The sequence below is a fragment of the Mobula birostris genome, unplaced genomic scaffold (genome assembly GCF_030028105.1).
Source record: "Mobula birostris isolate sMobBir1 unplaced genomic scaffold, sMobBir1.hap1 scaffold_319, whole genome shotgun sequence".
NCBI classification, from domain to species: Eukaryota; Metazoa; Chordata; class Chondrichthyes; order Myliobatiformes; family Myliobatidae; genus Mobula; species Mobula birostris.
The window spans coordinates 660,584-684,813 of NW_027276252.1; the positions used below are offsets into that span (position 1 = coordinate 660,584).

At 45.8% G+C, this 24,230-nt stretch overlaps 1 protein-coding gene across 1 annotated transcript in view; it reads left to right on the top strand.

Moving 5' to 3' along the window:
• The window catches only part of LOC140192946 (calsequestrin-1-like), a 58,289-nt gene extending 36,963 nt beyond the window's left edge, over positions 1-21,326 (top strand). Inside the window, exons 5-11 of the mRNA XM_072250418.1 lie at positions 1,511-1,584; positions 5,072-5,202; positions 5,645-5,690; positions 5,851-5,905; positions 6,429-6,529; positions 8,540-8,614; positions 20,949-21,326. Coding sequence (XP_072106519.1) covers positions 1,511-1,584; positions 5,072-5,202; positions 5,645-5,690; positions 5,851-5,905; positions 6,429-6,529; positions 8,540-8,614; positions 20,949-21,116 — 650 coding nt within the window. The 3' untranslated portion in view covers positions 21,117-21,326. The remainder of the gene's footprint in view (positions 1-1,510; positions 1,585-5,071; positions 5,203-5,644; positions 5,691-5,850; positions 5,906-6,428; positions 6,530-8,539; positions 8,615-20,948) is intronic.
• The last annotated feature ends 2,904 nt before the right edge of the window (positions 21,327-24,230 follow it).

Sequence of the window (24,230 nt, forward strand, 5' to 3'; positions counted from 1 at the left end):
TCAAGAATGAAATTATGCGAACTAGAAAGAGCCAGAAGAAGGCCTTGGTGAGCAGGATTAAGGAAAACCCCAAACCCCTGCAAGTATGTGAAGAGCAAAAGGAAGTGCTGTGTGAGAATAGGAGCCATCAGGTGCAATAGTGGGAACACGTGCTTGGAGCCAGAGGAGGTAACAGAAGTATACTTTGCTTCAGTATTCACCAAGGAAAAGGACCTTTGCAATTGTAGGGATGACTTTCAGTGGACTGAAACGCTTGAGTGTATAGACATTAAGAAAGAGGATGTGCTGGAGCTGTTGAAAGGTATTAAGCCAGATAAGTCACTGGGACTGGACGAGATATACCCCAGGCTACTGTGAGGAGATAGCTGAGCCTCCAATGATGATCTTTGCATCATCAATAGGGGTGGGAGAAGTACCAGAAGATTGGAGGGTTGCAAATGTTGTTCGCTTGTTCAAGAAAGGGAGTGGAGATAACCCAGATAATTATAGACTATTGTGTCTTACTTCAGTGGTAGGCAAATTTTTGGAGAAGATCCAGAGATGCAGGATATATGAACATTTGGAGAGACGTAGTCTGATTAGGGATAGTCAACATGGTTTTGTCAAGGGCAGGACATGCCTTACAAGCCTAATTGAATTCTTTGAAAATGTAGCAAAACACATTGATGAAGGTAGAGCAATGGATGTAGTGTATATGGATTTCAGTAAGGCATTTGATAAGGTTCCCCATGCAAAGCTCATTCAGAAATTAAGGAGGCATGTGATCCAAGTAACCCTAACTCCCCACTTTGTGTGTGATGCTTTGGGTTTCCAGCATCTGCAGAATCTCTTATGCATAGAATATGCAGAGAATGCATGGCAAAGAGCCATATGCAGGCTGAAGGTACGAGTCATTTGCTTATTAATTCAATGCAACACCATCGGCTGAACTACAGTAAAGTGTGTGGAGATTGTGGAGAAGGTGGAGAAGATGTTTATAGGAACGTTACCTATTTTAGAGGGCATATGATGTGAGGAATGGTTGGACAAAGTTGTTTTTTTCTTGGAATGATGGAAGCTGATGGAAGATCTGATAGAGGTTTACAAGATAATGAGAGGCAAAGATAGAGTAGAAAACCTTTTTTCTGTTCCCTAGGGCTGAAATGTCTAATATCTGAGTACATGCATTTAAGATGTGGGGCGGGGTGGGTTGTAAGTTCAAAGAAGAACTGTGGGAGGCAAATTTTGTTGTGCAGAGTGGTGAGTGTATGGAATGCATGGTCAGAGGTGGTTGTTCAGGAAGATATGACAGAGGTATTTGAGGCTCTTAAATGGGCACATGAATACTCAGAGAATGGACAGATATGGGCAAATTAGTTTAATTAAGCGTCTTAAGCTTAATTATTTCAGCGCAGCATCATGGGCTGAAGGGACAGTCCCCTATGCCAAACTTTGTTCTGTATGGAGCGTGTAACTGTGCATAGTGCTCCAAATGCATCAAGAGATAAAAATTACCCTTCTTAATCCCCAGATTTCAAAGCATTTGAAGAGGCAGCAGAAGTATTTCAACCCTATATTGCATTCTATGCCACTTTCAACAAACGGGTGAGTCTGGAGCTGCTGGGCGAACCGAAGCAATTGTTTCTGGTCACTGATAGTGCTGGCTGACACACTGCAGAACTGTAGATTCAGCCACAGTAGTACCAAGGGTGAGCTGTGCTGGGGAAATGGCAGTGAGGGAGCGCCACACTGTTGGAGGGGTAGTGAGGTAGCTCCGCATCGTGGGACAAAATGCCACACAGCAGGAGGGACAGTATGAGTGTGCCACACTGAGGGAGGGACAGTACGAGTGTGCCACACTGTGGGAGGGACAGTACGAGTGTGCCACACAGCAAGAGGGACAGTACGAGTGTCCCACACTGTGGGAGGGGCAGTACGAGTGTGCCACACTGTGGGAGGGACAGTACGAGTGTGCCACACAGCGGGAGGGACAGTACGAGTGTCCCACACTGTGGGGTGGACAGTACCAGTGTTCCACACTGTGGGAGGGGCAGTACGAGTGTGCCACACTGTGGGAGGGACAGTACGAGTGTCCCACACTGTGGGGTGGACAGTACGAGTGTGCCACACTGCAGGAGGGGCAGTACGAGTGTGCCACACTGCGGGAGGGACAGTACGAGTGTGCCACACCGCGGGAGGGACAGTACGAGTGTGCCACACTGTGGGGGGGGGGGACAGTACGAGTGTGCCACATGTGGGAGGGACAGTGCGAGTGTGCCACACCGCGGGAGGGACAGTACGAGTGTGCCACACTGTGGGGGGGGGACAGTATGAGTGTGCCACATGTGGGAGGGACAGTACGAGTGTGCCACACCGCGGGAGGGACAGTACGAGTGTGCCACACTGTGGGGTGGACAGTACGAGTGTGCCACACTGTGGGGTGGACAGTACGAGTGTCCCACACTGCGGGAGGGACAGTACGAGTGTCCCACACTGTGGGAGGGATAGTACGAGTGTGCCACACTGTGGGAGGGATAGTACGAGTGTGCCACACTATGGAAGGGACAGTACGAGTGTGCCACATTGTGGATGGACAATATGGAGAACCACATTGGGGATGTGTGAAGATGAAACTCTGCACTAGGGGGAGAAGGGGGTGGGATAGTGCTGTGGGCAGTGAGGGAAGCATGCTATGGGAATGCTGCACTCTCGGAAGGGTGGTGAAGAGGGAGTGCTGCACTCGGAGAAGGGAGGTGAGGGTGGGCTACGATGGAGAGACGGAAAAGAAAATCTGCACCATAAGAAGGGATTTGAGGAAACCCTGCACTGAACAGAATTGATATAGAGCAGGAACTTTCTGTTCAAGTCCATAGTTCTTTGAAGAATAGCTACACCATTTGAGAGGGTGTTGAAGAAGATATATGGCAGGCTTGTCCGTATTTGTTCAGGCTCTTACTTCAAGGCTCAGAAACTTCTCGGAAACAGCAGAGTTCCAACCATATAAATCTATCTGAACCACATCTGGAGTATTGCATTCAATTTTGGTAGCCCTATTTCAGGAGTGATGTCAGGGCTTTGGAGATAAGATTTCTGAGCATTTGGAAAACCATGGCCGACTTTGGGACAGCCAGCATGGCTTTGTGTGAGCAATCCATGCCTTATGGATTTAATTGAGTTTATAGGGAGGCAATGAAGATAGTTGATGAAAACAAGGCAGCAAATGTTGCTTACACGGATTTTAGTGAGGCGTTTGAGAAGATCCCCCATGGGAGGCTCATCCATAATTTTGAAAGGCCTTGACAGAGTGGATGTGATGAGGATGCTTCCTTTGGTGGGGGAGTCTAAGATCAGAGGGCACATCCTCGAAAAGGAATGACATCCATTTAGAAAAAAGATTAGGGGTAATCTCTTTAGCCAGAGGGTGGTGAATCTGTGCACTCATTACCAAAGGTGTCTGTGAAGGCCAGGTCACTGGGTTCATTTAAGGTGGATGTTGATAGGTTATTGATCAGTCATGAAAGATTATGGGGAGAAGGCAGGAGAATGGGATTAAGATGGAAATAGATCAGCCATGATAAAATGGCAGAGGGACTCATTTGTGGGAAAGTTTGCGGATGAAATGGAGATAGGTGGACAGTAGGTAGAGGAGTAAAGGAAGAAATGCAATTGCAGTAGGACTTAGACAAATTGAAAGAATGGGGAAACAAGTGGCAGATGGAATATAGTGTTGGGAAATGAATGATAATGTATTTTGGTAAAAGGAACAATAGTGTGGACTATTATCTAAATGGGCATAAGGTTCAAACATCAGAGGTGCAGTGGGACTTAGGAGTCCTCGTGCAAGACTCCCAGAAGGTTATTTTACAGGTTGAGTCTGCAGTAAAGAAGGCAAACACAATGTTGGCATTTATTTCAAGGGGAATGTAATATAAAAGCAAGGAGATAATGCTGAGCCTTTATAAGACACTGGTCAGGCTGCAGTTTGTATTGTCAACAGTTCTGGGCCTCATATCTCAGAAAGGTTGTGTTGTCGTTGGACTGAGTCAAGAGAAGGTTCACAAGGATGATTCTGGGAATGAAGGGATTAACATGAGGAGCGTTTGGCAGCTTTGGGTCTGTACTCACTGGAATTTAGAAGAACGTGGGAGGATCTTGTTGAAACCTAGCGATTGTTGAAAGGACTAGATGGGGTGGATGTGGAGAGGATGTTTCCTATGGTGAGAGTATCCAGAACTAGAGGGCACAGCCTTCAAATTGAGGGGTGACCCTTTGGAACAGAGGTAAGGAGGAATTTTTTAGCCAGAGAGAAGTAAATCTGTGGAATGCTCTGCCACAGACTGCGGTGGAGGCCAAGCCTGTGTTATATTTAAAGGGGAAATTAATAGATTCTTGATTGGTTGGGGCATCAAGGGATATGGTGAGATGTCAGCTGTATGGAGTTGAATGGGATATAGGATCAGCCATGATGAAGACCTGTTGGACTGAATGGCCTAATTCTGCTCCTGTCTCATGGTCTTATGGTCACTGTCTCCTTGTACTTTTTCCTGCGACCGTAGGAGGAGCAACATCAGTCACACAGTTTTAACCCCTCCCTGCTTCAGTTTGATGTACCACCCCATGATTTTAAAAGACTTCTATCACTAGTGTCTTATGTCTCTTGTTCTCAAGTTCCATCTAACAATATTGACATCAGCTTTCCCCTTTTAGGGCCTGAGTTTCAAAACTGTCCTGACCACTTCCCATAACTAGCTTGAAAATTAGTGCCATACTGTCTCCTGTTGAGATGGTCCTTACCTGATACTTTGTGAATTTACTTGTTATTTGTCAGCCTGTGTCTGAATAATGACCAGGTCTCACTACATACAGATACGATGTTCTTCATTTGTTGAAGAGTTGTGAGTGGAACTGAAGATTTTACAATCATTGATTGTTAGGCCACAAGATGAGAGAAATGCAAGGAAACTGGGAGGGAAGCACTTCTAAGAGGACCGGTGATAGTCGTGTGTGAATGCACGGAGGGGCAGGTAACAGGGTGAAGGATGCGTTGCTCACCATAGTTAAGAGCTCCTAAGTCTCTCTCTGCTTTATATAGGTGGCAAATAACCTGGACCTTAAAATGAACCAAGTTGACTTCTATGAACCATTTATGGATGAGCCAGATACAATCCCCGGAAAACCCTACACGGAGAAAGAAATTGTCAATTATGTCAATGAACATAAAAGGTGAGCAGAGGGCAGAAAGCAGAGGGATCGTCACTCTGTGTCTAACCCATCCCTGCGAGACACAGTAGAGGGAACTCCACTCAATGTCTGAACCGTGCTTTGTCAGTGTGCGATGGGACAGTGTAGAGAGAACAATACTTTTGTCTGATTCGTGTTCTGGGAGTGTGTAATGGGACAGTGTAGAGGGAGTCTCACTCTGTGTTTGACGCGTGCCCTGGGAGTGTGTGATGGGATGATGTAGAGGGAGTTTCACTCTGTGTCTAATCCATTCCCTGGGACTGTGTGAGGGACAGTGTAGAGGGAGCTTCACTCTGTGTCTGGCCCTCCCCTAGGAGTATGTGATGGACAGTGTGGAGGGAGGGTGTAATAAATAAGTACAAGGGGAGCTTTACTGTGGAAATGCTCAATGATTTTCTAAACATAATGGTTTGAATGTTTGCAGGGCTACTCTGCGGAAGCTGAAGCCTGATAGTATGTACGAGACCTGGGTGAGTGTTCATATTGCTCAGAGACTGCTCTGTTATCACCCCTCTAGTGACCTCTCATCTTCCGCTGCCTGTGATGCAGCTTTGGTGACACAAGCTGTTTCATGACCTTGTGATTCTTTGTCTTCCCCATCCCTACACCCCACCACCCATCTGGACTCAGGAGGACGACATCAATGGGATACACATCGTGGCCTTTGCAGAGGAGGATGACGCAGGTGATGCTCAGAGACAGGGCTGAGACCAATCTTGTTGGCTTTATTTTGGAAATACAACGGGCAATAGTTATTTCAAGAGAGCAGTCTTTATTCCTGTCACCCCACCGGCCCCAACCCATTCTCCATTGCTGTCACCCCCTTTGGTCCCCCCAGCTTCCTTATCCCTGCAACCTTCTCTGGCCTCTGCACCCTTCCTGTCTCTGTAGCCTCCTCTGACATCTACAAACCTCCCTGTCTCTGTAACCTCCTCTGGCCATTACTTCTGTTGCTACCTAACCAATTCTCTGACTAACAACCCCTCACTGCTGAGGGAGCACCATTCTTTGGGAAGGGCTGAGTAAGGGAGCTCCTCACTGTTCAGTAGGGCAGTGAGGGACCTGCTAGCTGTGGCTGGAGCCAGTGAGGGTGCTATGCTCTGTGGGAAGGGTGGCAAGGAGGCACACTGAAGGTGAAGTTGCATCGATGTACTATTACTGCCATAATCACTGCTTCTCTCTTTCCCCCTGGATTCTCCCTGTCCTAGATGGTTATGAATTCCTGGAGATTCTGAAGGAAGTGGCAGAGGACAACACTGACAATCCAGACCTCAGCATCATCTGGATCGATCCTGAAGACTTCCCTCTGGTACGTGTTGCACTGAGAACTTTGATTCACTGATGGTTCCCAGATGAACACAGCCTGTTCCCAAACCTACACACCTTCGTCTTCACTCCCCAAACCAAACTCCCACATCCCTGTCCTACCCTAAAACATCCTGAGCCCCAGCTCACACAAAACCTGGGTACAACCTCACTGCCCAGGCTCTAAGACCATCTCAAATCTATGAGCCTCACCTTTCATATCAATCCACAGTTCCCATCACTTTTCATATGAATGGCTTCCTCACGTGCCAACCCTCCCCAAGGAGCCTTCACTACACAACTCTTCCCAACGTCTGTCCCACTTCCAAAAACTTCCCAATGTCTCTTTCATTCCCCAACCCTTAACTACAGCTGCCTCACTTTCCAACCATTCCCAAGGCCCCTCACTCCTCAACCCCTCCCAACATCCGTTCCACTTTCTTTGTCACTGACTCTAAACCTGACTTCGATGCTCTGCCTGACCCTCATCATCAAGCCCATACCTGAAGCCAGACCCAAGCACTTGCTCAGTTCCTAGTGCTCATTGTGTCCCAGCCTCAGACTCACTCTGACCTTATTTAAATGTACTTGCAATCCTAACAATACCCTTAACCTAAACCTTACTCCAACCCAGCTGTTCCCTTTACTCCATCATTGGCCTATCCCTACAGATAATGCCAGGCTTTGCTGTAAACTTACTCTGACCATAACCTTTTCCAGTGCAACAGATACAGAATGCTGGAGGAACTCTGCAGGCCAGCAGTATCTATAGAAAAGAGTACGGTCGACATTTCAGGCCGAGACCCTTTATCAGGACTGGACAAAAAAAGATGATGAGTCAGAGTTAGAAGGCAGGGACAGGGGAGGAAGAAACACAGGGTGACAGGTGAAACCAGGGGGTGGTATCAAAGTTAAGAGCTGGGAAGTTCATTGATGAAAAAGGTACAGGGCTACAGGAGGGGGAATCTGATAGGAGAGGACAGAAGGCAGTGGAAGAAAGAAAAGGGAGAGGAGCATGAGAGGGGGGTGGTAGGCAGGTAAGGAGATAAGGTGAGACAGGTGAAAAGGGAATGGGGAACGGTGAAGGGGCCAGGGCATTACCAGGTTCAAGAAATTGATGTTCATGCCATCAGGTTGGCGGCTACCCAGGAGGTATATAAGGCGTTACTCCTCCAACCTGAGTGTGGCCTCATCACGACAGTAGAGGAGGCTATGGACTAACATGTCAGAATGGGAAGTGGAATTAAACTGCCTCCTTCACCATTTCTCTTTCCCCTTTCCCTCTCTCACCTTATCTCCTTACCTGCTCATCACTTCCCTCTAGTGCTCCTCCCCCTTTTCTTTCTTCCATGGCCTTCTGTCCTCTCCTATCAGATTTCCCCTTCTCCAGCCCTGTATGTCTTTCACCAATCAACTTCCCACCTTTTCACTTCATCCTTCACCCCCTCAAGGTTTTACCTATCACCTTGTGTTTCTTCCTCTCCTCCTCTCACCTTCCAACTCTGATTCCGCATCTTTTTTTCCTTCAGTCCTGATGAAGGGACTAGATCGGCTGAATGGCCTAATTCTGCTCCTATGACTTATGGTCTTGGCCCAAAACATCAACTATACTCTTTTCTATAGATGCTGCCTGGCCTGCTTAGTTCCTACAGCATTTTGTGTTTGTTGCTTGGATTTCTAGCATCTGCAGATTTTCTTTTGCTTGTGATTGGTCCCTTTCCAGTGTCCTGGGCCTTGTGTCAGGCTGGCTACCTCCTCTCCTGGTCCTGCCAGGAGTTGAGTGCTGGGAAGTCTGTTGGATAGGATGTCTGTGGGCACTTTCTGTCAAAGTTTGCAAGATGCTGCAAGCCTGGAAGGAGGGGCAGAATATTTACGTTTATCCTGAACATTACACCAACTTCCTTCTGGGGAGGAAAAGTCATTGTCATTCCTCTTTTGCTGCCCCTGCCCTTTGGCCATGCCTGCCCTCCATCTCTAATCTCTGCTCACCTCTCTCCCATTTCCCTTTCTGCAGCTGAACCCATACTGGGAGAAAACATTCAACATCGATTTGTCCGCGCCCCAGATTGGGATCGTCAATGTCACTGACGTAAGTGTTTTGCACGTATGAGGTGGCTTTCTGAAGGGCCGGTGAGTTGTGTATGTATCTGTGTGTGGGGAGGTGGGGGGGTACTGGTGATGGTTGCGGAGCTGTAATGGGAAAGGTGGGGAACAGATGTGTTGGGGATACAATTCCATATTAACTCTGGCACAGGAGGAGGCCACAGTGCATTACAGCTGATTTGATTCACCCCACTACATTAACCTGCTGATATTTCTACCACTCTCTTAGCCAGTCAAAATCAACCTGCAACTTCTTTGCACCCTCACGTCCACCTCACAGCCCAGCTTTCTGTCATTTGCAACTTGGAGATAATACCTGGTTATCCTGATCTAGGGACAGTGTTTATAACTGCCCTCGGTGCTTGTTGACAATCTGCAGGATACCAAGGGTTTGTGTGGTATCCAGGATTTTTTCCTTATGGAGAATTAGGCTGTTCCCTAAGTGGGCAAGTTCCTTTTTCCAGGTTCAGTCCTCTGCATTATGTTTTGTTTCTGTATCCCTGTTAGAACATTGCTGCTCACCACATCACCATGTTTAACAAGCATTTAGACAGTTACCAGAAAGCAAGGAACAGGATACAGTCCTAATTTGAGCAAATAGGGTCAGTGTAGATGGACAGAAGGGTCGCCATGGACACTATAGGTCTTCTTCTGTGCTGTACAAATCTGTGAGTTGGTAACACTGCGACTCTCTGTGGGTCGGACCGGTGACTCCTTCCACTGGAAGGATTCCCCATTGGATGGTACAGCTCCCTCTGTTCCTGCAGAATTGTATCGTGAAGTCTGCATTGCCCAGGTCCCAGCCCTCCTCACATGCTATGGTCCTTTTCCCCTCTCTTCTGTTGTTCCAACTGTCTGTTGGTGGGTGGTATAACGAGAAGTGTGGATAACAAGTGTCAATCTGGAGACAGAAAGGTGGAAGGATCACTGTTCTGCAATCTGAACACAGAACGTAAGATCAGGGACAGGTTGCTGGAAGCACGTCCAACGATGTTTAGACCCTAGCCTGAGACAGGAGAAAGATTAATAGGTAGGGAAGGGAGAACATCAGATAGTGGGGAGTATTATTGTGGCCATCCCCCTCAACAATAAGTGCTCCATTTTGAATACACTAAGGAGAGAGGAGGACCTACATGGGAGAGGCAACAGCAGCCGTCCCTCTGGCACTGAGTCTGCCCCTGTGGCTCTGAAGAGGATGGCAGCACTAATAGAGGATTCTATAATTAGGAGGACAGATAGGTGATTATGTGGGTGAGAAAAAGGAAAATGGATAGTAGTTTGCCTCCCAGGTGCCAGGGTCCGCGATGTTTCTGAACACGTCCATAATATCCTGAAAGGGGAAGGAGAGCAGCTAGAAGTTGTGGTACATATTAGTATCAATGACATGGGTAGGAAAAGGGAGAAGGTTCTGAACACAGAATACAGAGATTTAGGAAGGAAGCTGAAAAGCAGGACCTCAAGGGTAGTAATCTTGAGATTGCTGCTTGTGCCACACGACAGTGAGGAAAGGAATAGAATGAGGTGGCAGAAGAATTGGAGCAAGGTGCAGGGATTCAGTTTTCTGGATCATTGGGACCCCTTCTGGGACAGATGGAACCTGTACAAAAGGGATGGGTTGCACTTGAATCTGAGGGGGACCAATATTCTTGGGGGCAGGTTTACTAGAGCTGTTGGGAGTGCTTTAAACTAATAGGGCAGGGAGATGGGAACCAGTATGATAGAGCTTAGGGTGAGCCAGCACGTTTACAAGTAGATGATGGGTGTAACATGAATGCAAGGAAGGATAAGCCAATGACTGGGTACAAATGCAGACAGCAAAGAGTTTAGTTATATCACAGGCAAAGATCAAAAGGATGAAGAGTGCAGGACTGAAGGTGCTGTATTTAAATGTGCGTCACATTCATTATCAGGTTGATGAACTCATGGCACAATTAGAGATTAGTCAGCATGACGTTGTGGGCATCACTGAGTCATGGCTAAAAGAAGGCCATAGTTGGGAGCTTAACATCAAGAATATATTTTGTATTGAAAGGACAGGGAGAAAGGCATAGGCAGTGTATGGCTCTGTTGGTAAGACATGGAATTACATGTTTAGAAAGAGGTGACATAGGGTCAGAGAATGTTGAATCTTTGTGGGTGGAGTTAAGCAACTGCAAGGGTAAAAAAAAAACATGATGGGAATCATATATAGGCCTTCAAATAGTAGCCATGGTGTGGGGTTGAGATTGCAAAAGGACACGGAAAAGGCATGGAACAAGGGTAACGTCACAATAGTAATGGGGGACTTCAATATGCAAGGGGTTTGGAAAAATCAGGTTGGTGTCAGATCACAATAAAGGGAATTTGTTGAATGCCTATGAGATGGTTTTTTAGAGCAACTTGTGCTTGAGCCTGCTAGGGAAAAGGCGATCTTAGATTGGGTGTTGTGTAATAACCCAGATCTCATTAGGGAGCTTATTGTAAAAGGACCCTGAGGGGACAATGATCATAATATGATTGAATTCATAGTACAGTTTGAGAGGGAGAAGTACAAGTCACACGTATCAATATTGCAATGGAATAAAGGGAGTTACAGAGGCATGAGAGAGAAGCTTGACCAGTAGGAGGATACTGGCAGGGATGATGGTAGAGCAGAGGAGGCTGAAGTTTCTGGAATTAATAAAAGGCACAGGATAGACATGTTCCACAGAAGAGGAAGCTCTTAAATGACAGGGATAGGCAACTGTGGCTGACAAGGGAAGTTAAGGACTGCATAGAAGCCAAGGAAAAGGCACATAAGGTAGCAACAGTGAGTGGGAAGTTGGATGATTGGGAAGCTTTTAAAACCCAACAAAGGGCAACTAAACAAGCCATAAGAAGGAAATGATGAAATATGAGGGCAAACTTGTCAATAATATAAAGCAGGGTACTGAAAGTGCTTGGCAAACTCAAGGGTCTTAGGGTGGATAAGTCACCTGGACCAGATGGACTACATCCCAGAGTCCTGAGAGAGGTTGCTGTAGAGATAACAGACGCATTGGACATGATCTTTCAAGAATCATTTGATTCTAGCATGGACCTGGAGGACTGGAGAACTGAAAATGTCATTCCTCTCTTTAAGAAGGGAGGAAGGCAAAGGAAATGAAGTTGTAGGCCAGTTAGCCTAACCTCAGTGGCTGGGAAAGTGTTGGAGTTTATCATTAAGGATTTGGTTTCCGGGTAACTTGAGACTAATGATAAACCAAGTCAAATGAAGCATGGTTTCTGTAAGGGAAACCTTGCCTGACACATCTGTTAGAGTCCTTTGGGGAAGTATCCAGCTGGGTGGACAAAGGAGAGGCAGTGGATATCATTTACTTGTATTTTCAAATGGCATTTGATAAGGAGCCACACATGAAACTGCTTAACATGTTAAAATCCTACGGCTTCACAGGAAAGATATTGGCAAGGATAAGGGAATGGATGGCAGGCAGGAGGCATTGAGTGGGAATAAAAAAGGCCTTTTCTGGTTGGCTGCCAGTGACTAGTTGTGTTCCTCAGGGGTCAGTATTGGGACTGCTACTCTTCACATTGTTTGCCAGTCATTTAGAGAATGGGATTGATGGCTTTGTGGCAAAGTTTGCAGAGGATGCAAAGATAGATGGACAGGTAGATAGTGCTGAGAAAGAAATGCGATTGCAACAGTGACTGGGATGTGAACCATGGATTACAACAGGAAATAGAAAAGACGTGTCAAAAGGGCAATGTTATGAGAGTCATGGGAGATTTTAACATGCAGGGCGATTGGGAAAATTAGGTTGGTAACGGATCTCAAGAGAGTGAATTTGTTGAATGCCTAAGAGATGGCTTTTTAGAGCAGTTTGTCGTTGAGCCTACTAGGGGATCAGCTATACTGGATTGGGTGTTATGTAATGAACCGGAGGCAATTAGGGAGCTTAAGGTAAAAGAACCTTTGGGAACCAGTGATCACAATATGATTGTGTTCAAATTGAAATTTGATAGGGAGAAAGTAAAGTCGTGTAGCAGTATTTCAGTGGAGTAAGGGAAATTACAGTGGTTTGAGATGGGAGTTGGCCAAAGTAAATTGGAAGGAGCTGCTGGCAGGGATGTCAGCAGAGCAGCAATGGCATGAGTTCCTGGGAAAAATGAGGAAGGTGCAGGACATGTGTATTCCAAAAATAAAGAAATACTGAAATGGTAAAATAGTACAACAGTGGCTGACAAGGGAAGTTAAAGCTATTGTAAAAGCAAAAGAAAGGGCATACAATAAAGCAAAAAATAGTGGGAAGATAGAGGATTGGGAAGTTTTTAAAAACCTATAGAGGACAACTAAAAGAATCATTAGAAGGGAAAAGATGAAGTATGAAAGCAAGCTAACAAATAATATCAAAGTAGATAGCAGGAACTTTTTCAAGTATGTAAAAAATAAAAGATAGATGAGAATGGATATAGGACTGCTAGAAAGTGAGGCAGGAGAAATAATAACAGAAGACAAGGAGATGGCAGATGAACTAAATGAGTATTTTGCCTCAGTCTTCACTGTGGAAAACACTAACAGTGTGCCAGATGTTGTAGTGTGTTTAATGAAGAGAAGCGGGTGCAGTTACTATTACAAGGGAGAAGATGCTCAAGAAGCTGAAAGACCTAAAAAGTACACAAGTCACCCTGACCAGATGAACTGCACCAAAGGGTTCTGAAAGAGGTAGCGTTAGAGATTGTGGCAGAATTAGAAATGATCTTTCAAAAATCAATGGACTCTGGCATAGTGCCAGAAGGCTGGAAAATTGCACATCACTCCACTCTTTAGAAAGGGGGAAGGCAGCAGAAAGGAAATTATAGACCAGTTAGCCTAACCTTACCGGTTGTGAAGATGTCAGAGACAATTGTTAAGGATGAGGTGATGGAGTACTTGGTGACACAGGACAAAATAGGCCAAAGTCAGCATGGTTTCCTCCATGGAAATTCCTGCTTGACAAACCTGCTGGAATTCTTTGAGGAGACTACAAGTAAGATAGATAAAGGGAATGCAGTGGACGTTGTATATTTGGACTTTCAGAAGGCCTTTGACAAAGTGCCACACATGAGGCTGCTTTCCAAGTTCAGAGCCCGTGGTATTACAGGAAAATTACTAACATGGTTAGAGCATTAGCTGATTGGAAGGAGGTAGCGAGTGGGGATAAAAGGATCCTTGTCTGGTTGGCTGTCAGTATGTAGTCGTGTTCCGCAGGCGTCGGTGTTGGGACCACTTCTTTTTATGCTGTATATTAATGATTTAGATGATGAAATAGATGGCTTTGTGGCCAAATTTGCAGATGATAAGAAAATTGATGGAGGGGCAGGTGGTGTTGAGGAAACAGGTAGGATGCAGAAAGACTTAGATTTCGGAGAATGGGCAAGAAAGTGGCAAATGAAATATAATGATGGAAAATGCATGGTCATGCACTTTGGTAGTGGAAATAAATGTGTGGATTGTTTTTTAAACGGGGAGAAAATCTAAAAATCTGAGATGCAAATAGATTTGGAGTCCTTGTGCAGAACACCCTAAATGCTGAGTTGGTGGTGAGAAGGGAAAATGCAATGTTAGCTCTCATTTCAAGAGGTCTAGAATACAAGAGCAGGGATGTGATGCTGAGGCTGTATAAGGCACTGGTAAGACCTCACCTTGAGTACTGTGTGCAGTTTTGGGCTCCTCATCTTAGAAAAGATATGCTGGCATTGGAGAGAGTCCAGAGGAAGCTCACAAGGATGATTCCAGGAATGAAAAGTTTATCATATGAGGAACGTTTGATAGCTCTGGGTCTGTACTCGCTCGAATTTAGAAGGATGAGGGGGATCTCATTGAAACCCTTCAGATATTAAAAGGCCGAGACAGAGTAGATGTGGAAAGGATGCTTCCCAAGATGGGAGAGTCTAGGACAAGAGGGCACAGCCTCAGGTTAGAGGGGCATCCATTTAAAGCAGAGATGCAGAAAAATTCTTTAGCCAAACGGTGGTGAATTTGTGGAATTTGTTGCCATGTGCAGCTCTGGTGGCCAGGTTATTGGATGTATTTAGGGCAGATATTGATAGGTTCTTGATTGGACATGGCATCAAAATCTACTGGGAGGAGGCTGGGAAATAGGGTTCAGGAGGAGTAAAAAAGTATCAGCCATGATTGAATAGCAGTGCAGACTCAATGGGTCAAATGGCCTAATTCTGCTCCTATGTCTTATGGTATTATAGTTCAGCTTCTCCCTTTCACCCAGTCCTTACAATCCTGCCAACATCCTTGTATATCTTTTCAGCACACTTCCCAGTTTAATAACATTTCTTACAGTAGAGTGAGCAAAACTGAACACCATACTCCAATTATGGCCTCTTGTACAACTGCACCATAAAATCTCAACTTCTTACCCTGCACCCTGACTGATGAAAAGCATCTTCTTCACCATCATGTTTATTGCGGTGCCACTTTCAAAAACCATGTACCAAGTTCTCTAAGGTCTCTCTGTAGCACAACATTCTCCAGGGCACTTCCTACCTGGATATAACTTTCGAAATTGCAATACCTCGCACGTATAAAATTAAATTCCATTTACCATTTCCCAGTCCACTTTTCAAAATGGTCAAGGTCCCACCGTAAGCCCTGATAATCATCTTCATTGTTAACAATACCACCTACAAACAATACCAATGACTTCTTGCAAACTTACAAGCCATCCTTTGTACATTTTCATCCATATAGATGTAGCTGATAATAGCAGTGGTACACCTCTGGGTATAATAGCAGTGGTATAATCATGGGCCTCTATTCCAAGTAGCAACATTGCATCATCACCCTCTGCTTTACACATAGTAGTCATAGTCATAGTCATACTTTATTGATCCCAGGGGGAACTTGGTTCATCAATTAGCCATCAATTAGCCAGATCTCCTTGGATCTGGAGTGATCTTGCACCCATAGCCGATGGCCATGCTTAACCTTAAAAAAGGTCTTACTGAATTCCATATAGACCATGGCTTGACCTGCTTTCATGGACCTTCTTTGACACCTCATCAAAAAGCTCAATCAAGTTCATGAAACATGATTTCCCACACACAAAGGTGTATTGACTATCCCTAATCAACCCCTGTCCCTCCAGATGTTTGTGTAACTTATTCCTCTGAATTCCCTGTAGTAACCTACCAACCACAGTTGTTTTGCTTACTGGTCCATAGTTCATAGATTTTTCTTTGCTGTCCTTCTTAACTGAAGTCACACCATTTACTGTGCTCTAATCTACCAAAAACTTGCCTGTGGCTCCAGGATTGGTGTTGGTATTATGCAGCACAGATGAAGAACTTTCGACCCATCATGCCCATGGTGGTTATTTCTCTATCTATTTCAATTCCATTTCACAGCACTCAGTCCATACCTTCCTCGGTGATTCAAATGCTGGTCCAGGGGCATCAGTGTGATGAGAGTCTCTGCCTCCGCACTCCACCCCACCTTCAGGCAGTGTGAATAAGTTCGAAACTCCTATGGGAAAAGCAGACTTCCCAGAACTCCTCTGAAACCTCCCATCATTATAAACTCTCTTGTCTGAAAGATTCTCACCAACAGAAGTAGAATCCCATCATCTACATGATTTTATAAAACTGATTGACAGCCTGTTTCTTTGATTCATGGCTAGAAGTCTCTTGTGACCTCTCAGCCTCCTCTGCTTCAGAGAGATCAGGCCCAGCCTCTCCAATCTCTTCCCATAACTGGAGTGCTTGGCTCTCCTGTACAGATCCTCTTTTCTGATGAGGCGGCACTACCAATGTCCTCACTGACTGGGTCCATTCTGTGTTCATTTATTCTGAGTTCACCAGACTTTTTTCCTGAGTTTTCTCCAATGCTTGTGGGTTAAATGAGAGAAGGATGGTCACCGATCATAGAATAGCATATCACAGTTCAGACCCTTTGGCTGAAGATACTGTGCTTTTGTGCTAACCTACTCCAAAGCCAATCTACTCCCTTCTTCCCACATGGCAGTGTGTACAATGCACTTATCACTCTGTGTGTGAAAAAAAACTCTGGGATTTCCCCTATACTTTCCTTCACTCATCATAAAATTATGCCCCCTCACATAGCTGCACTGGGGAAAAGATATCAGCTGCACATTCTATCTACGCCCCTCATCGTCTTTTTTACCTTTATCAAGTCACCTCTCAACTTTTTTCACTCCAAAGACAGAAGTCCTAGCTCGCTCAAACTTTCCCCATTAGACATGATCTCTAATCCAGGCAGCATCCTCCGGTAAATCTCCTCTGCATTCGCTCTTCCACATCCTTCCTATAATGATGCAGCCAGAACAGAACACAATACTGAATGTGCTGAATGGTCTCTTCCTGCGTTTGATTCTTATTTTTTCTATATCTGTTTGTGTAGAAACCAGGTCTTTCCAGGTGCCCTCCTTCTTTCTATTTCTCCTCTTGAGGGGTCTGCCTGAACTTCAAACTGAGTGGTCTCCCCTCCATGAAAGCAAGCCACCCTCCCATCTAGAATGTGGTGAAGACTCATTTCATGCAGCAATCAACAATGGAGGGAGTTGAGTGTGGGGGTTGGATGACCTTTGCAGTCACAGAGCCTCTCTTGAATAACAAACAGGAAATGCTGGAGGAACTCATCAGGCCAAGCAACATCTATGGTGGGAGGTGAACAGTTCATGTTTTGGACTGAGGTCCTTCAGCAGGACTGGAATAGAAAGGGCCAGAAACCAGAATAAGAAGGTGAAGGAAGAGGAAGAGCACAAACTGGGAGGTGATAGGTGAGACCTGAAGAGGTTAAAACATAGAAAATAGGTGCAGAAGTAGGACATTTGGCCCATCGAGCCTGCACCGCCATTCAGTACGATCATGGCTGATCATCCAACTCAGAACCCTGCACCAGCCTTCCCTCCATACCTCCTGATCCCTTTAGCCACAAGGGCCATATCTAACTCCCTCTTAAATATAGCCAATGAACTAGCCTCAACTGTTTCCTGTGGCAGAGAATTCCACAGATTCACCACTCTCTGTGTGAAGAAGTTTTTCCTAATCTCGGTCCTAAAAGGCTTCCCCTTTATCCTCAAACTGTGACCCCTCGTTCTGGACTTCCCCAACATCGGGAACAACCTTCCTGCATCTAGCCTGTCCAATCCCTTTAGGATTTTATATGTTGCAATCAGATCCCCCCTCAATCTTCTAAATTCCAACGAGTACAAGCCCAGTTCATCCAGTCTTTCATCATATGAAAGTCCTGCCATCCCAGGAATCAATCTGGTGAACCTTCTTTGTACTCCCTCTATGGCAAGGATGTCTTTCCTCAGATTAGGGGACCAAAACTGCACACAATACTCCAGGTGTGGTCTCACCAAGGCCTTGTACAACTGCAGTAGTACCTCCCTGCTCCTGTACTCGAATCCTCTTGCTATAAATGCCAGCATACCATTCGCCTTTTTCACCGCCTGCTGTACCTGCATGCCCACTTTCAATGACTGGTGTATAATGACACCCAGGTCTCGTTGCACCTCCCCTTTTCCTAATTGGCCACCATTCAGATAATAATCTGTTTTCCTGTTTTTGCCACCAAAGTGGATAACTTCACATTTATCCACATTAAATTTCATCTGCCATGAATTTGCCCACTCACCTAACTTATCCAAGTCACCCTGCATCCTCTTGGCATCCTCCTCACAGCTAACACTGTCGCCCAGCTTCGTGTCATCCACAAACTTGGAGATGCTGCATTTAATTCCCTTGTCTAAGTCATTAATATATATTGTAAACAACTGGGGTCCTAGCACTGAGCCTTGCGGTACCCCACTAGTCACTGCCTGCCATTCTGAAAAGGTCCCGTTTATTCCCACTCTTTGCTTCCTGTCTGCCAACCAATTCTCTATCCACATCAATACCTTACCCCCAATACTGTGTGCTTTAAGTTTGCACACTAATCTCCTGTGTAGGACCTTGTCAAAAGCCTTTTGAAAATCCAAATATACCACATCCACTGGTTCTCTCCTATCCACTCTACTAATTACATTCTCAAAAAATTCTATGAGATTCGTCAGACATGATTTTCCTTTCACAAATCCATGCTGACTTTGTCCGATGATCTCACCGCTTTCCAAATGTGCAGTTATCACATCTTTGATAACTGACTCTAGCATTTTCCCCACCACCGACGTTAGGCTAACCGGTCTATAATTTCATGGTTTCTCTCTCCCTCCTTTTTTAAAAAGTGGGGTTACATTAGCCACCCTCCAATCCTCAGGAACTAGTCCAGAATCTAACGAGTTTTGAAAAATTATCACTAATGCATCCACTATTCCTTGGGCTACTTCCTCAAGCACTCTGGGATGCAGACCATCTGGCCCTGGGGATTTATCTGCCTTTAATCCCTTCAATTTACCTAACACCACTTCCCTACTAGCATGTTTTTCCCTCAGTTCCTCCATCTCACTGGACCCTCTGTCCCCTACTATTTCCGGAAGATTATTTATGTCCTCCTTAGTGAAGACAGAACCAAAGTAGTTATTCAATTGGTCTGCCATGTCCTTGCTCCCCATAATCAATTCACCTGTTTCTGTCTGTAGGGGGCCTACATTTGTCTTAACCAATCTTTTTCTTTTCACATATCTATAAAAGCTTTTACAGTCAGTTTTTATGTTCCCCGCCAGTTTTCTCTCATAATCTTTTTTCCCCTTTCTAATTAAGCCCTTTGTCCTCCTCTGCTGGACTCTGAATTTCTCCCAGTCCTCAGGTGAGCCACTTTTTCTGGCTAATTTGTATGCTTCTTCTTTGGAATTGATACTATCCTTAATTTCCCTTGTCAGACACGGGTGCACTACCTTCCTTGATTTATTCTTTTGCCAAACTGGGATGAACAATTGTTGAACAATTAAAGATTGATTGGAGGCAGAGAGAAAGAATGTGAGAAGCTGGGAGTTGATAGGTGGAAGAGCAATAAAGGGAAGGAGGGTGGGAAACCAGTAGAAGGTCATGGACACATCATGAGGGCGGGGAGGAGATGGGGTGAGAGGGCAACCAAAATGAGAGAAAAAGGTTGGCAGTTGTAAAAAGAAACAGGGGGCAGTCATTACCGTAAGTTAGAGATGGCTACTTTCATGCAATCAGATTGGAGGTACCCAGGTGGAATATGAGGTGTTCCTCCTTCAACCTGCATCTGTGACCACTGTGGAGATCATTAATTGAAGGTAGGTATGGGAACAGGAAGTAGAGTTGAAATGGTGGCTGTTGTGAGATCTCAGCGAGCAATGCAAATATACTTGCCAAAGTTGTCTGCCAATCCGGGTCGGTACTCACTAATGTAGAGGATTCCACATTGGGAGCATCGGATACAATAAATGACATCAAAAGACTCACAGGTGCAACACTGCCTCAGCTGGCAAGGTTGCTCTTTTCCCTCCACAGATGCTTCTTGATCTGCTGAGTTCCTTCAGTATTTCAAAGGTTCAAAGGTCCAAAGGTCCAAAGGTCCAACTTAATGTCAGAGAAATGTATACAATATACATCCTGAAATGTTTTTTCTTCACAAACATCCACGAAAAAGAGAAGTGCCCCAAAGAATGAACGACAGTTAAACATAAGAACTCCAAAGTCCCCCCCAGCTCTCCCCTCCCGCGCGTTGCGGCAACAAGCAACAATCCCCCCTCCCCCTCCCCAGCAAAAAAAGCACACCCGCTATCGAGCACAAGCATGAGCTAGGCAATAGCAAATACATAGACATTGCAGTTACCCCAAAGACTACCGCTTTTCATCCAGCAATTGACAAACTACAGGTTCTCTCTCTCCCTAATAAGGGAGAGGGAGGTGTCTCCCATTTTCACAGCGAACGGGAGAGATAACAACAACCTGCTAGTTTACGATATTAAAAAAATCCATTTCGTTGCTTTTTAAAAGCTCTGTGCCTGAAGATAGTAAAGATCTCGGATCTACGGGCCCACAGCGAAAGATTTTCCGGCCTCCCCGATGACACACAGGTCTCCTGTCGGGATACCAACCCTCAATCCACCCGTCTCCAGAGCCCTGAGATCTTAGGCTTTCAAATTTCAGCCGGACTCTCAGGACATCCCCTTGGCGTGCTGAGCAACAACAGCCGGTCCTGAAACCCCGAGAACAGGTCCCATTCCCGCAAAGAACCGAAGTCTGCATGTAACTCCAGGTCAGGGTCTTCAAAAGAACACTGAAAGGGAAAAATAAAGATATTAAAGATGGAAATAGAGCTGTTGATAGATTTTGTGTGTGCTCTCCAAATTTCCATCTCCAGAATCTCTTGTGCCTTCCCTCTCTTCTCTCTTAGTCTCCCCCCCTCTCTCTCTCTCTCTCTATGGCTGCAGGCCGACAGCGTCTGGCTTGACATGGATGAGGATGACCTACCCAGCACTGATGAGCTAGAGGACTGGATTGAGCACGTACTTTCAGGCGAGATCAACACAGAAGATGATGATGATGACGACGACAATGATGATGATGACGACGATGATGATGATGATGATGATGATTAATCGCCATCCAATCAGCAGCCATTGTTCAGTTGCAGGTGGATGATACTCTGGTCTGCCCCTGCATTTCCACTCCCGGCAGGCGCCACCTGATGTTCTTTTTTCTATCTGTAAAGCTCTTTAACTTAATCTTTTTCTATTGAGAAATCAGCACGAAAATCTCGTGGGAATAGAGGTAAAGAGAAAGAAAATATAAACAAGACACTAAGATAACAGACCAGTCTCTTTTTTGGAAAGCTGGGTAAAGGAGACTAACGTGGTCCCCACACCTCACACAGCATCTGAGCAAACATCTAGTGAATCCCACAAACCTGGCTGAACAGGGCAGGTAGATCTCACAACATGGTCTGATGACTTCTGACCTTCCCTGGGTCAGCCACTCTTCCTTCTTCCATGTTCATATTTAGTGTTGTTGTTGACGAATATGCCAAAGGGTATAAATACCATAAAACTTACTTCATGCAGGAGCAGAACAGTGCGTTAATAGATGAGGACAAACATGTGATCCCAATGTTATATTAACACTAATTGTACACTATTTACTCTTGTGCAAAAATGACAACTAGATAAAGGTAAGAGTACTAGTGCAAGAGGTTACTTCCCATGGTTGTTCGCACTCTCTGTCTCTGCAGGGTCAGTCTGCAACCTTTTCTCCTTAGTTCCTCCATTTTCTGTCCTGGCTTCCTCTCTCCTCACACTTTTCCTCAATGTTGGTCCTTCTCTTTCATCCCTTCTCCCCCTCACTGCCTGCCTTTCTCATACTGCCATTCTCCTCCCTTCCTTGCTCACATATTCTTTCTTAAGAAAAAATAAAATAATATATGCGATTTTATTAGAATTAAAAACATGATTACCCTTTTTTACGATGCCGTCAAACTCCCTTGGCATCCCCCAGTCCTGGAACACCCTCCCAAGGTGCTCATGGACAACACATGTTCCCTCTCCGGGGACACCTGGAAGGGTATATCCTCATAAGAGGTACCAGCAGCCGGCTGGGCAGGTTGCTGTTTGCACTCTGCCTCGATCATCTTGGTCGGGCTCAGGAGATAGTTGAAAAGAAGATCTCCTGACTATCCCACCTCAACCCCTTTCCACCAAGTACCCAAAGTCAGGAGTGTAGGGCTGTAGTCCAACTAGAACTTGAGGAGCAGACCCTTCAAATACATAAGCATGGGCGGCAACCACTCACACTCTATATATGCACCCACATAGCCAGCCATAAAGCACATAACCTGTGGTACCATTTGCTAGATGGAAGCAGCTGAAATAGTTTGTGGTTAGGGTGGCTGGAGCCCCTGATGATCCTCTGGGCTCTGTTTATGCATCTACTGCAGTAAATGTCCTGAGTAGAGGAAAATTCACATCCACAGATGCAATGGGCTGTCCACAACATTTTCTGCAGTGCCCTGTGATTGAGAGTAGTAAAGTTCCCAGAGCAGGCACAGACACAGCCAGTCAGGATGCTCTTGATGGTGCCCCTGTTAAAGTCCTGAAGATTTGGGGACTCGTGCCAAACTTCTTCAGGCCTCTAAAGTGAAAGAAGCACTGTTGTGCTTTTTTCGCCACACAGCCGGTATGTACATTTCAGGTGATATCATCGCAAATGTCTATACTGAGGAACTTGAAACTACTCACCCTCTCAACTGCAGACCCATTAATGTCAATAGGGTCACCTGATGTGAAACCCCTGCCCTAAAACTCCTGCCCTGAAACTGCTGCCCTGAAACTGCTGCCTTGAATCTCATGACCTGAAACTCCTGCCCTAAAAATACTGCCCTGAAACTACTGCCCTGAAGCTCCTGCCCTGAATCTCATGACCTGATACAACTACCCCAAAACTGCTGCCCAGAAACTCCTGCCCTGAAACTCCTGCCCTGAAACTCCCACCTTGAATCTCATGCTCTGAAACTGCTGCCCGGAAACTGCAGCCCTGAAACTCCTGCCCAGAATCTCATGCCCTGAAACTCCTGCCCTGAAACCCCTGCCCTGAAACGACAGCCCTGACACTACTGCCCTGAAACTCCTACCCTGAAACTCCTGCCCTGAAACCCCCACCTTGAATCCTTGAATCTCATGCTCTGAAACTCCTGCCCTGAAACTACTGCCCTGAATCTCATGCCCTGAAACTGCTGCCCTGAAACTCCTGCCGTACAACTCCTGCCCTGAAACTACAGCCCTGAAACAACTACCATGAATCTCATGCCCTGAAACTGCTGCCCTGAAATGTTGCACTTAATCTCCTGCCCTGAAACTCCTGCACTGAAACTCCTGTACTGAATCTCCCACACTGAATCTCCTGCCCTGATACTCATGCCTTCAAACTCCTGACCTGAAACTTTTGCACTGAATCTCCTGACGTGAAACTCCTTTTCTGAAACTCATGTCCTGAAACTCCTTCACTGCAACTACAGCCCTGAAACGCCTGCCATGAATCTCATGACATGAAACTCCTGACCTGAAACTCATGCCCTGAAACTCCTGCCTTGAATCTCATGCCCTGAAACTGCTGCCCGGAAACTCCTGCTCTGAAACTCCTGCCCTAAATCTCCTGCCCTGAAACTACTGCCCTAAAACTACTGCCCCGAAACTACAGCCCTGAAACTGCTGCCCTGAAACTGTTGCCCTGAAGCTCCTACCCTGAAATTGCTGCCCTGAAACTCCTGCCCTGAAACTCCTGCCCTACAACTCCTGACCTGAAACTATAGCCCTATAACAACTACCCTGAACCCCCTGCCCTGATTCTCCTACCCTGAAAATGCTGCACTGAAATGCTGCCCTTTATCTCCTACCCTGAAACTCCTGCCCTGAATGCCAGCCCTGTAACTCATGCCTTCAAACTCCTGACACGACACTTCTGCACTGAATCTCCTGAAGTGAAACTCCTGCTCTGAAAGTCATGGCCTGAAGCTCCTGCCCTGAAACTATAGACCTGAAACTCCTGCCTTAAATCTCGTGAACTGAAACACATGCCCTGCAACTCATGCCCTGAAACTCCTGCCTTGAATCTCATGCCCTGAAACTGCTGCCCGGAAACTGCTGCTCTGAAACTCCTGCGCTGAAACTGCTGCCCTGAATCTCTTGCGCTGAAACTCGGGCCCAAAAACTCTTTCCGTGAAA